We start from the raw sequence: 14,886 nt of genomic DNA, 5'->3' as shown, positions 1-14,886 counted from the left end.
TTTTTTGTGGTACGCGGGCCTCTCACTGTTGTGGCCTCTCCCGTTGCTCCGGATGCGCAGGCTTAATGGCCATGGCTCACGGGCCCAGCCGCTCCACGGCATGTGGGATCTTCCCGGACCGGGGCATGAACCCATGTCCCCTGCATTGACAGGCGGACTCTCAACCACTGCGCCACCAGGGAAACCCTGAGATCTTTCTGTTATTGAAACCTAATTTAATTCAGTTGTCAGAGAGAATATGTGTGATTTGAATACTTTTTAATTTACTGAAACATTTTTTATGCTATATCCTTCTGGTTATATTCATGCCCCTACCATTATGAGATATTTTTTGTTCCTTGTAATAATCATTCCTCGGACTTCTGTTTTGTCTAATATTAATACTGCCAATTACAGATTTCTTTTTATTAGTATTATCATGGTTTATCAGTCAGGGTTCCACCAGAGAAAAGAATCAGTAGGATATATGTATACTGAGAGATTTATTGCAAGAAATTGGCTCATGTAATTGTGATAGCTAACTAGATAATTCCAAAATTTATAGGGCAGGTCTTCAGGAAGGGTAGACAAAAAACTCTTGGCCACAGTCTGAAGCTGAAGTCCACAGGCAGAATTTCTTATTCAAGGGACCCTCAGTTCTTGTCTTAGGCCGTTCAACTGATTAAATCAGTCCCACCAGATTATCCCCTTAAAGTCAGCTGATTGTAAATGTTAATCTTATCTACAAAATAACCTGCACAACAATGCCTAGATTAGTGTTTAATTGAATAACTAGTATTGCTTAGCCAAACTGACACATAAAACTGGCCAGTACAAATGCTATGCCTTTTGCTAGCCCCTTACTTTAAATTTATATCTTCATATTTAAGATGTATTTATTTAGGCAACATACAGTTTGATCTTGCATTTTAAGTCCAGTCTGACAATATCTGCCTTGTAATTGGCATCTTTGAACCCAATTTTATGTAACTACTCACATTGTCAGGTTCAAGTGTATCATCCCACTGTTTTCTATTTCCCCAACTTATTTTTTGCTCCTTTTTTTCCATTTTTTCTACATTCAATTAAATTAATTGAATAGTGTTTGTGCTTCCATTTATCTGCCTTGTTGACCTATTAGGTAGAGCTCTGTGTGTTTTTATTCTAGTGATAATTTTAGGCTTATGGTGTATATCATTAATTTATCACAGTCTACCTTTAATTAATATTATACCACTTCATATGAAGTATTAGCATCTTAAAATATTATACTTCCATTTCTTCTCTCCTGACCTTTGCGCTATTGTTGACATCCACCCAGTTAAGCTTACCTGTGTCACAGATCCCACACTACATTGTTCTGTTTATTAAACAGTTTATCTTTTATGGGGATGTAAATGATAAGAAAAAAATCACATGTATTTACCCATCTAATTATCCTTTCCATTAGTCTTCATTCTTGGTGTAGACCCAATTCCACCTGCAGTTCTCTTCGTATGGCCTGAAGGATTTTATTTAACGTTTCTTCTGGTGTGAATTTGCTATTGAAGAATATTTCATTTTCTTGGATTTGTGGACACTCAGTGCTCCTCAAATTTGGAAAATAGTTTTACTTATTTATTCAAATAATTTTTCTATTAGTCTCATCTTCTCCACCAGGGATTCCAATTAAAAGCATATTAACCTGACTGACATTTTGCCACAGCTCTTTGTTGATCTCTTCGTTAAAAATGTTTTCTGCGTGTTTTATTCTCTGTAGTTTCTATGGCTGTATCTTCAAGATTAGTCATCTTTCCTTCTACAGTATCACGTCAACCAGTAATCCTACCCAGAGTGTTTTTCATCACACACAGCATGGTTTTGACCTCTAGAAGATTGAATGAAATGTTTTTTTTTTATATCTTCCATGTGTTATCTTAAGTTTTGAACATAGGGAATATTGTTACATTAATTGTTTTAATGTCCTTTTCCATTTATTCAGGGTAGTTTGCAATTAACTTTTTTTCTTATCATGAGTCATATTGTCTTGTTTCCCTCATGCCAAGTAATTTTTCACTGAATGCCAGATATTTGTGAATGTTCTGTTGTTTGGCATTGAATATTTTTGTATTTTTGCATTACTGAGTTTTTGGGTTTTTAAAAAATTTTTATTTACTTTTTTATACAGCAGTTTCTTATTAGTCATCCATTTTATACACATCAGTGTATATGTGTCAACCCCAATCTCCCAATTCATCACACCCCCACCCCCACCCCCCACTGCTTTCCCCACTTGGTGTCCATACGTTTGTTCTCTACATCTGTGTCTCTATTTCTGCCCTGCAAACTGGTTCATCTGTATCCTTTTTCTGGGTTCAACATATATGCGTTAATATACGATATTTGTTCTTCTCTTTCTGACTTACTTCCCTCTGTATGACAGTCTCTGGATCCATCCATGTCTCTACAAATGACTCAATTCCTTTCCTTTTTATGGCTGAGTAATATTCCATTGTATATATGTACCACATCTTCTTTATCCATTGTCTGTCGATGGGCATTTAGGTTGCTTCCATGATCTGGCTATTGTAAACAGTGCTGCAATGAACATTGGTGTGCATGTGTCTTTTTGAATTATGGTTTCCTCTGGGTATATGCCCAGTAGTGGGATTGCTGGTTCATATGGTAATTCTATTTTTAGTTTTTTAAGGAACCTCCATACTTGTTCTCCATAGTGGCTGTATCAATTTACGTTCCCACCAACAGTGGAAGAGGGTTCCCTTTCCTCCACACCCTCTCCAGCATTTGTTGCTTGTAGATTTTCTGATGCTGCCCATTCTAACTGGTGTGAGGTGATACCTCATTGTAGTTTTGATTTGCATTTCTCTAATAATTAGTGATGTTGAGCAGCTTTTCATGTGCATCTTGGCCATCTCTATGTCTTCTTTGGAGAAATGTCTATTTAGGTCTTGTGCCCATTTTTGGATCGGGTAGTTTGTTTCTTTTATATTGAGCTGAATGAGCTGTTTATACATTTAGGAGATTAATCCTTTGCCCATTGATTCATTTGCAAATATTTTCTCCCATTTTGAGGGTTGTCTTTTCATCTTGTTTATGGTTTCCTTTGCTGTGCAAAAGCTTTTAAGTTTCATTAGGTCCCATTTGTTTATTTTTGTTTTTATTTCCATCACTCTAGGAGGTGGATCAAAAAAGATCTTGCTGTGGTTTATGTCAAAGAGTGTTCTTCCTATGTTTTCCTCTAAGAGTTTTATAGTGTCTGGTCTTACATTTAGGTATCTAATCCATTTTGAGTTTATTTTTGTGTATGGTGTTAAGGAGTGTTCTAATTTCATTCTCTTACATGTAGCTGTACAGTTTTCCCAGCAGCACTTATTGAAGAGACTGTCTTTTCTCCATTGTATATCCTTGCCTCCTTTGTCATAGATTAGTTGACCATAGGTGCGTGGGTTTATCTCTGGGCTTTCTAAGTTTTGAACATAGGGAATATTGTTACATTAATTGTTTTAATGTCCTTTTCCACATATTCAGGGTAGATTGTAATTAACTTTTTTTCTTATCATGAGTCATATTGTCTCCCTCATGCTAAGTAATTTTTCACTGAATGCCAGATATTTGTGAATGTTCTGTTGTTTGGTGTTGAATATTTTTGTATTTTTATATGTTTGCATTATTGAGTTTTGTTCTTACACACACAGAAAAATTGTTTGGAAACAGTTTGGTTATTTCTGGTCTTTTTTTTTTTTTTTTTTTTTTTTTGCGGTATGTGGGCCTCTCACTGTTGCGGCCTCTCCCATTGTGGAGCACAGGCTCCGGACGCGCAGGCTCAGCAGCCATGGCTCACGGGACCAGCCGCTCCGTGGCATGTGGGATCTTCCCGGACCGGGGCACGAACCCGTGTCCCCTGCATCGGCAGGCGGACTCTCAACCACTGCGTCACCAGGGAAGCCCTCTTTTTCCGGTTTTGAACTTCTTGCAATATCATTGACTAATATGAAGGTCTCACATCAGCCAGTGATCTGCATGGAGTCTATATGAGATTTTAGAGTTCTTGCTTCTGTTTCTACCTATTTCCTTGAATTTCTCCCATTACTTTCTATATCTTCTGGTGGCCTAGAAGTCTGTCCTCTCAGTTTTTGTAACCAAGTAGACATAACTTTTGCTTCAGTTTTAGCCACTCATGCACCACATAGTGTGGTGAGTACTCACTGCTGAAATATATAATAATACTTTTACCCATTTGCCTGTCTTTGCTACCTCTTCAAGGCTGTCAAATAGTGTATGTTTCCTCTTTCCTGATGTTTTAAGTGTTTTCTGCAGACTGATTAATTCAATATAAGCTAGAATTAGAATTCTTGGCCACTTGATTTTTAGCATTGTGGACATTGTCTTTGGTGCATTATTTTTTGTTTAATATTGTATAAGTCTTATTGCTTATTTTCTCTATTTGTTTTCTCTTATAAAAGTCTTACCTGCCTCACAACCAGGAAAAAATTCTCTAATAATTTATTTTATTAATTTCAAATTTTGTTTCTTTACTCTCAGGTCCATAAAATAAGGGTACATACTGTGTGTGTGTGTGTGTGTGTGTGTGTATACATACACATATATATACTTATAATATATGGTGCATATATACACACACCTACATTTGTATGTATATACACATATATGTACATACACACGAATATATGTCTTTTAAAGGGTCCTCTTTTTTGTTTTACTGTTTGTGGTAATTAATGTCTTGTTGTATAGAGAGGGTAAACCACCTTTTTTCTCTTTAGAAGTTGTCCATTTTAAATTGATTTGTCAAGTTATATAAAATAAAATTGTAGTTGAGGTTTTATTTATGAGTGCAGTGCAGGTATAGATTAATTTGATTAAAACTTACATTTTTACATTAGCAGCATAAAGTTGGATTTTTAAAAATCCAGTCTGAGAATATGTCCAATGATAGGCTATTTTAACAGATTCACAGTATTGCAAATTGTATCTGTGAGATTCATGCACATTTTTGTGGTTATAACACAATTTTTAAAAATTTTCTTTTCTATATAATATTCTATTTTATGAATATGTCAAGGAGCATATATCTGTTTTATTGTTGGTTGAAATTTCTTCCTACTTCTCAGTTTTTCTACTATGACAAACAATGGTGTTGTGAATATTTTTGTTTGTATATCCTAGGTCTTTAGCTAATATTGGATCATAAGATGAGCAATTCATTAAAATATGTCAGATTGGGTTAATACAAAAAATTTAGAAAACACTTTTACCACGCAATGTAGGACAGATCCTGTCTCTGTCTATGCCAATTCTTGGCATAACCAAACGTTAAATACTTGCAATCTGATGATTATGTAATGCATCCCATTTTTTATTATGGTAAAATATACATAAGATTTAACCTTTTAAGCATATTGAAAGGTACAAATTAGTGGCATTAAGCGCATTCACATTGTTGTGTAAGTGTCAATACCATCCATCTCCAGAACTTTTTCATCCTCCCAAACTGAAATTCTGTACCTATTAAACGCTAGCTCCCCATTCTGCCCTCCTTTCAGTCACTGGCAACCACCCTTCTTCTTTCTGTCCCTATAAATTTGACGACTACTCTAGGTACCTCATGTAAATGAGATCATGTGGCATTTGTCCTTTTGTGATTGGCTTATTTCACTTGGCATCTATGTTGTAATATGTGTCAGAATTTCCTTCCTTTTGCAGGCTAAATACTACTCTGTTGTGTATATGTCTGTATATGTATCACATTCCCACCTCCAACATGTGTAGTATGTGACCATCACATATTTTCATACCATATCATACAGTACTTTTTATAATTTCACATTCCCACATTAATATCACATTAGGTGGCCCAGCACTAATGTACCACATTTCCGTTGTCCACATGTGTATGCCACGTTTTCTTTATCCATTTGTCTGTCAATGGACATAGGGTTGCTTCCACCTCTTGTCTATTGTGGATAGTGCTGCGCTGAACATGGGTGTGCAGATATCTCTTCGAGATCCTACTCTTAGTTCTTTTGGATAAATACTGTTTTAGGGTGGGCCGCCATAACAAAATTCCATATACTGGATGGCTTAAACAAAATTTTTTTTCACAATTCTGGAGGCTGGAAGCCCAAGTTCAAGGTGCTGGTGATTTGTTTCTAGTGAGTTCTCTTGGCTTGCAGATGGCATAATGGGCCACCTTCTCATTTTGTCCTCACATGGCCTTTCCTTGGTTCAAGTTTGCAGAAAAAGTTTCGATTTTGATGTAGTCCAATTTAATTATTTGTCTTTTGTCCTCATGCTTTCAGTGTCATATAAAAAAATCATTGTAAAATCTAATGTCATAAAGCTTTATCCTATGTTTTCTTCCAAGAATTTCATGGTTTTAGCTCTTACGTTTAGGTCTTTGATCCATTTTGAGTTAATTTTTGTATATATGGTGTAAGGTGCGTCCAACCTCATTCATTTTCAAGTGGATATCCAGTTTGCTCAAACATTTGTTGAAAAGACTATCCTTTCCTCATTGAATGATCTTGGTATCCTTGTTAAAAATTATTTGGGAGTTTATTTCTATTTTTTTGGTCTGTAATTTTGTCTTTATGTCAGTACCAGACCACTGAAATTACTGAAGCTTTGTAGTACTTAAATCAGCAAGTGTGAGATGTCCAACTTTGTTATTCTTTTACAAAATTGTTTTGGCTATTCTGAGTCCCTTGAGATTTCAAATGAGTTTTATGATGGATTTTTTTATCTCTGAAAATGCCACCACTGGGATTTTGATAGAGCTTTCATAGAATCTAGAGATTTCATAGATAGCGATTTCATGGATAGTTAGTAGTACTGACATCTTAACAATATTAAATATTAAATGAACATGGGACGTCTTTCCATTTGTGTCTTTGATTTCTTTCAGCAATTTTTGGTAGTTTTCAGTACACAAGAATTTGCCTCCTTGGTTAAGTTTTTCCTATTATTTTCTGTCCTTTTCTCATTGATTTACATGAATTGTGTGTGTTTTCTGAATGGTAGTCCTCTGTTGGTTATATAAGCTGCAACTATTTCCTAGTTTTCTTGATTGACTATTGTTACTATTGTTACTTTAAGTTCTTAATTTTAATACCACATGTATCAATTATTTTCTATTATGGCTAGTCACTTCCCTTTTTAAGGAATTATTCCCTATCCAAAATTCATTAAGATATTTTCCTGTATTTACTTATTTCTTCATATGTCAATACTGATCAGTTACCAATGCTTCCTTCTCTTCTTATTGAAATAATCAAGTTTTAATCAGGCTGCTCTCATAACTGTAGCTGGGAGATGTTCTATTCACTGAGACTCAGACCTGGAAGAAAAGTTCACTAATTTTGTACTTTAAATTTAAATAACATTTTAGCATTTTTCCTCAATTCCACTTAAAAGAGAACAAAATATTTCAGGATATATCCTAGGAGAGAGTGCTACAGATAAGGGCTCTGTGGTATAACATGTACTATATTATGAAGGTTTTTTAAATTATAAGAATATTTATTAGAATATCATTATTTATTTAAACTTTAATTTAGATGATTTTATGCCAGTATCAGTTCTGTTTGTAACAGTCATGTATAAAGTCTGTGTGTAAAGACTGCATGCAGGTTTCTCTTCTCCATATGTAATGATTTGACACTTTCAATACATTCGCTAAATCTTTCCATATTTGTGCATCAAGAAATATTAATATGTGTTTTGAGAGAAAGTGTACCATGATCACACACCTTTGAGAAATATTATGTCATTAGAATTTTACCACATACATTTTCACTTTAGACACTCTTCTTATTACTGCAGCAAATAAATCTATTTAACTTTGTTTACCAATTTTTTTTTCCATCTGGAACATTAATTCCCAAATAAAATGTCTGTTAAAACTTGAGGAGCTCTGTGGAACCTAGAATGGAAAATACTTTTTCTGAGTGATGGTTAAGATATTTCCCAATTTGAAAAAGTATATTTTAAAAAGAATAAGAAATTAAATAATATAATATGACCCAGATTCAGTCAGTGACATGTATTATTAAATCATGGTGCTAGAAAAAGAATCTTTTTTGATGGCCCATGATACCCATGCCTTAGATGTGCTGTTACTAACATCTTTGTGATCCCTTGGCTGACCACATCTGCAATAGGTTAGTCAGAGACCCCAACTCAATTAGGGGCTGATGGCATCCCATGACCTTGATGCCCTCCCCACCCCCAGTGGAAGAGGTGAGTAGAGGCAGCAACCCCACAATGCACAGGGTTAAGCATTTATTGAATGCCCATCACTTGCTGGGTGCCTTTTCATCTAAGTCATCTGGTTTCAGTCCTCACAATAATGCTATGACTTGATTGTTACTGTACCTGTTTTACAAATAAGGAAACTAGAACTAAGAGAATTCGCTACTTTGCCCAGGATCCCAAAGTTAATCAATGGCAGAGAATGTATTTGACCTTGGTTTCTTCCTGCCTTTCTTTACTTTCTATCACACAGAGGGAGCAGTGGTGACGTATTCATGGTATACATTGTCCTTATGTTAGGGATGACCAAACTGAGTTACGTTTTAGGCTAAGTAATTTTTCCAGAATTACACCATTAGCCCAGGATAGAAATAGGATTTGAAATCAGAGGATTGTTAGAAATGATCTGCAAGTCCTTCCCATATTTGGGGCTATCTTTATACATCTAAATCGTGGTTACTATGGACCATCTGGTAGTCACATTTGGTTCTTGACCCCTTGTGGCTTCTTCTGTAACTTACAGGATGGCCCAGTCAGCCTTCTGATGTCAACATCGTGTGGTCAGTAAAACTATTTTAGGTCACAGTCTTGGTTTAAGCTGGATTAGAGTGAAAACTTAAAACTTTTCACTTACATGAGGCATTTAGAGGAGTCAAACTCATAGAAACAAATTGTGGAATGGTGGCTGCCAGGAGCTGGGAGAGGGGGAATGAGGAGATGTTTAATGGGTATAGAGTTGCAGTTTTTCCCAGATGCAGAAGTTCTGGAGATTAGTTGTACAATGATTTGCATACATTTAACACTACTGAACTGTACACTTAAAAATGGTTAAAATGGCAAATTTTATGCTATGTGCATTTTACCACAATTAAAAACAAAAAGAAAAAAAAGAACCTTCTTTGAAAATTTATCCTCCATGTAAAGTTAATTTACGTGGCATTAGGAAACTTTTACTTATTAACTTATTTTTTATTCACAGTGATCTGCAGCCCTGGATCTTATAACTCCCGTGATGGAATTCACTGCCTTCAGTGCAATAGCAGCTTGGTGTTTGGAGCAAAAGCATGTTTATAGGCCATTATTTTGAGCTCTTCGGTGGTTTGTTAAACACAAAAGTATATTTTTGAAATATTACTATATAATAAATCACTATTATGCCAAAATTAAATATATTAGATATTACCAAAATATGGTGTCATCATTTTAATTGAAACACGGTATGTCCAAATGACTTATATACAGTACATCCAGTAATCTTTATTCATTAGTGCCAGACCTTACATATGACTCCAAAATATTTCTTGGATCACTGTTTTTAAAATAGTTTCAAATATACTATATTGGGTTAGCCCAAAAGATTTTTTTATGATTTTTCAAAAATAGCCCATTCTATCGTTATTATATATTGACTAATCTCAGGCTACCATATTCTTCCACAATCATTTTAATTTCAGCTTGTTTCATTCCTTGATTTTAATTTTATGGGATTCTATTCCTTCCAGTTTGACCTTTCATAGCTCAAAGTCACTGCAAGTCTTATTATTGCAATTTTTAGCCACTTTAGTTTAAGACCTAGTCCCAAACACACTATGAGTTTTTAATATACTTCAATATGGTGATCTTAAACTTTTCAGTTGAAAGCCCCTCAAATTACCTTTTTGACATTTTAGAATGGAGTAATCGTTGTATGTGCCTAAATTAACATTTGAGCTTTCACAATGTGGAGAGAGAAAGAGAAACTAAGCAGTTTCTTTCCCCAGCAGCACCTCTAGGGGTGAGAATCAAGCAGTCATTTTCACTTCCTTCACTATTACAGTATTCTGTGACAGATACCACTGCTGCGACCGCCTAATACTTACTCTCCCACCCTGGGATGTTGTGTTTGAATATGAAAAACTACCAAAAATTTAAATATTAATTACCAGGAAAATACATGAGTAAATCACAAAATTAGTAGCTTCTCAGTTTTCTAATTACTGTTTTAATTATATTCGTATCCACTTTACACTATCTTGGAACGTTCCCTGTTTTTCTCTTCATATTTCCTTTGTGGAGACGTGAACATATGTAAATGGAAAATGCACACAGATTGGATCTGGGCACAGCTGTGCAGCACACTGGACAGGAGAGGCATGTACTTAAACCGAGGCTCTGCATGGCTTTTTTTTTTTTTTTTTTTTTTTGCGGTACGCAGGCCTCTCACTGTTGTGGCCTCTCCCGTTGCGGAGCACAGGCTCCGGACGTGCAGGCTCAGCGGCCATGGCTCACGGGCCCAGCCGCTCCGCGGCATGTGGGATCTTCCCAGACCAGGGCACGAACCCGTGTCCCCTGCATCGGCAGGCGGACTCTCAACCACTGTGCCACCAGGGAAGCCCCTCTGCATGGCTTTTTGAAAGTGTCCAGTAAATACATTAGCTTCTCCGTCATCCTGTGGACAAACATTACTCTGGAATTCTCACACAAATAAGAGAGGGAAGGGAAATGACATTTCTTTGTTAGCCCTGTTGATCTTTCTTTAACAATCCCTTTAGACTTTCCTAATCATGACATAATTGTTTTCATATATTTTTGAGAGGTTATTCAAGAGCCGTCTTTCCACTATTAAGTCACGTATTTTTGCCGTTTTACTGTTTGGGTGAGTTATTGTTCCTCTTGCACATGCTTTCTGTAACTAGTAAAAGACCTATTAAGTCTCCATCTGTAAAAGTAGTGCAAGCTTCTAAAGTTTTCCAAATTTCTTAATTTAATAATGAGATGCATTGGAGTACATATTCTTTCCTTTGTACTCCCTAAGTTTGGATTACTTTCTTCCTATTATTTAAAAGCCCAGAGGAATTTAATTTCTGATGCATCCTTCTGAGGCGTGACCAGTACTAGCCCCCTAGCTGGTCAGCTGGGAAGGCAGTGGCAGGGGTGACATGGTGATGACGGGCACTGGAGGTCAGAAGAGATGGGTGATCTGGAATGAGAAGAGACAAGTGACAGGAGAAAGAGGAGCCAGTCACGGACTTTCAGCTTATGAAGGCAGACCAGAAATGAGGCCACACAAATTCCAGGGGGCAGAACAGGTCAGATTTAAAAGTCCAGGCAAAAAGAACAGCTGGTAGAAGTTTAAGCAGAGGATGAGCCAGGAGAAGAAAGAGAAGAGTGTTAATTACTTCTTTTTCTTGGTTCTCAAAGTGAAATGTTCTTGGCTCTGTTTTACCACATACCACATTTATTTTAGTTGGTTGTGGGTCTGTCTTCCACATTCAATTACACTAGTGTATTCCTAGTTTCCTAGTCATCTTCAAAGCACATAGTTATGTGCTTAATAATTTTTAAACTAATTAATAGATTATTAAAGTCCTGTGAGTATAAATAATAACGAAGATAAAAGTTGCTTCTGTTATATTAATAGATAGGTTGTGGAATGTTGAAAGTAGTTTTAAGCAATTGGCAATATGTATGATAAAAACTATAAACTAATCCCTAAGAGTGATTGTTGTCATAAGACAGTTACAGGTGTTCATTATTTTTGTTTATATCAAAGTAATATCTTACATTTATATAATGCCTTAATTTTAACAAAACCTTTTTTTCTTAATTACACAATCTGGGATTTACATTGACCTGTGAACTTATGGGAAATATGGTTCCCATTTTGTATTTTATCAATTAGGTTTTTTTCTCATATTAGGTGTGTAATATGTATTCATTTGGCAATATGTAAAAAGAGTCTTAACAAGTTTGGTCCAGTAATATCACTTAAAGGACTCTCTCCAAAGGAAGCAAATTAGAGATCAGGTGAAATATTCCATCCAAAGGTACTAATAATGAAAATGGAATTAACAGAAATTATCTGCAAGAATAAAATGGTTAAATAAATTATGCTGTTTCCATATGGCAGAATGTTATGTAGTATTGTTTAGAGTTTTAAAACAAATGAGCCAAAATGTTAATAGTGGTCATGCTATGTGATAGGGTCCTGTGGGAGGTTTTTTTTGATACCCTCTGTTTTCCAAGTCTTCTACAGTGAAATGAATTACTTTGGAAAATCTTGGAAGCAGTAAACATACTTTGACAAATGACAAGAGTAGCCATTTGGGGAAGACATTGTTGCTCACTCTCCAGTATCAATTCGCCCCCGCCTTCTTCCCAACAGAGCACCAAGTTTGTTTACTCCAGAGAACTATCCTTCTTCGCCAGTCAGCACATGACGTTTTTTGGCCGCCTCTTTGTTGAAACCGTGAGGTGAACACCCTGAGGATGAAGCCCGTGCTGAGGACCCTGAGTGGAGACATCGAAAGAGCTGGCACTTGGTGATGCTGAATCACTACCCTTATCGTGTCTGAATCCCAGCCTGCCCTGGACTCCCCAGTTCTGTGAGATAGGAAGGTTCCTTTCATTAAAGCAAGTTAGGTGTTCTACAGCTAAAAGCATCCTAATTGGTAGAGAGTTCATTACAGGAAATAGGTAAGATGGAAGAAATTAGAAGTAGGGGGGAAATACCACTTACAGTTTCATAACCCAGATATCAGCAATGTTAACATTTTGGTAAATTTCCTACTTTTGTGTGATTTTTTATTCACGTTATATGTTTTATTCATATATATGCAGTCAGTATTTCCCTTAATATATATTTTCTACACCATCTTATACACCTCACTAACATAATTTGAATGATTATTACATATGATACATTTCAGCAAAATTACTACAGTATGGTTAATCATTTCTAATTGTTGGACATTTCTACTGCTTCCAGACTTTTGCTGTTTTATGTAGCATTACAGTTAACATCTTCTTTCTTAATACTCTGTGGTATTTTTAAGTCTTCTCTCTGCCCAGAAGTAGAATTACAGGGTTTGGATATTTCTAATCCTTAGGACCATTTGCCAAATTTATTTCCTAAGAATTGTATCAATTTATAGTCCCAACAGTGATATATCATAGTATAAATTTCACTGCACCCTCTCTGAATTTTTTTCTTTTTTTGGGTGTGGGCACACCACACAGCTTGTGGGATCGTAGTTCCCCTACCCCGGATTGAACCCAGGCCCAGCAGTGAAAGCGTGGAGGCCTAACCAATGGACCACCATGGAATTCCCTGAATTCATTTTATAAATTATTTACCTTGACAGATGGAAATAGTTTCCCGTACTATACTTTCATTTTTCTGCGGCACTGGTGAGGTTGGGCTTTCCTCATACAATTATTCTGCTGCTGGTGCTAACGAGTGTTGTTTACTGAGTGCTTATTATGTGAAAAGATTTGTTTGAAATTCTTTGCATATATTTTCATGGTTTATTTACCCAATTCTTTACCCATTTCATATATGAGAAAACCAAGTCACAATAATTGTATGACTTCCCCAAGTTTACAAGCTGATTATTGGTGAAGATGCGTGTCAGTTACAGAGAGCCCTGATGCAGTGGTTTCCGTTCTGTCTCTGAGTCCAGCAAAGGTCGGGTTAGAGCTGGTGCCATGTCTCCATAGAGCTGTCCTTACCTTGGGCCACTGGTCCTTTTTTGTTCTACCTTCCTTAATGTAGCTTTTGTCGTCATGGCTGTAGGTGGCTGTTGTGGATCTAGGCATTGGATTGACCTTCTATTCAGAAAAAAGATGAAGATGAAAGCCCTCTACAAGACTTTTACATCACATTGAAGGGGACAATGTCCCAAGGACACGTAAGTGGGAAATTGATATATTCATCTTTGATTCTCATTAATAGAGAAGAGGGTTTAAAAGTGGGCATGGACTTGGGATGGTGTTGAGTGGGCTGGTGTCTTTATCTGACACAGGGCATCCCTTTAACGAGTCTGCATCGATACACACCCTTCACATTAACAAACTCTGCATGTCACATGCTCATTGTCTCTCCCTCCTCCATAATACAGGTTCAAACTCTCACCCAGTGAGTGCATTCAGGTTGAAGTTCAAAATCACGGGTGATGTGTGGAAGGTTGCATCAGGTCCAGGGTCCGTATGGTCTAGAGTTGATGTGCCTCCAAACTACCAATATAAAATGGGTGAGAAGGAAGAGAGTGACTAGTTTAAAATGCCCATTCAGAAAAGGGAGTAAAGAGAAACACATCCCAGTCACCATCCAGGTGGGCAAGTTATAGTGAGATCTTCCTGCTGTCAAATATGGGTGAGTTCTTTGATTGGTCCCTGGTTCTGACCTCAGTGTTTATCTTCCTTCTCTATTCTGTTCTACTTTCTGCAAGTCGGGGGCCCACAACACTCATAAGCTATCGCTGCCCAGATTTGGGTATCCAAGGGCAGGACAGCTCTCTTATGTTAGGTTGTGTTGTGTCCTCATGGTTAAGCTTGGTGACAAAAGATGCACAGGTGCCCTCAAAGCCCCCAGCTGGCCCTCACTTCTCCTCTGCTGTGTGTCTGACTTGCTGCCAGCATTGACCAGCAGTGACCTCAGTTATGCCACCCACTGCCTGATGTCCAGAGGGTGAGCTTCCCCAGGGGTCTCGGTTTCCACAGATCTGTCCTTTTATAGATGTAAAGACAAGATGGCCTCCACTGATGATGGCAACTCCTGGCATTCAGTGAGGAAACATCATTTAAATTATCACTTCATCACTCAGGGCCAAGTGCCTATGGAAGACAAGGCCACAGATGAAATAGTACATTTTAATGAAG

At 36.8% G+C, this 14,886-nt stretch overlaps 1 protein-coding gene across 1 annotated transcript in view; it reads left to right on the top strand.

Annotated features, from left to right (window-relative positions):
* The window catches only part of ZPBP (zona pellucida binding protein), a 90,092-nt gene extending 80,657 nt beyond the window's left edge, over nucleotides 1-9,435 (top strand). The window contains exon 8 of the mRNA XM_029234172.1: nucleotides 9,227-9,435. Within this exon, the coding sequence (XP_029090005.1) occupies nucleotides 9,227-9,321 (95 nt within the window). The 3' untranslated portion in view covers nucleotides 9,322-9,435. The remainder of the gene's footprint in view (nucleotides 1-9,226) is intronic.
* Nucleotides 9,436-14,886: the final 5,451 nt, after the last annotated feature.

Source organism: Monodon monoceros, unplaced genomic scaffold (assembly GCF_005190385.1).
Source record: "Monodon monoceros isolate NGI ecotype Baffin Bay Population unplaced genomic scaffold, NGI_Narwhal_1 Super_Scaffold_2, whole genome shotgun sequence".
Taxonomy (NCBI): domain Eukaryota; kingdom Metazoa; phylum Chordata; class Mammalia; order Artiodactyla; family Monodontidae; genus Monodon; species Monodon monoceros.
Note: the sequence above shows the minus strand (reverse complement) of the source record. Positions and strands in the feature narration are given on the sequence as shown.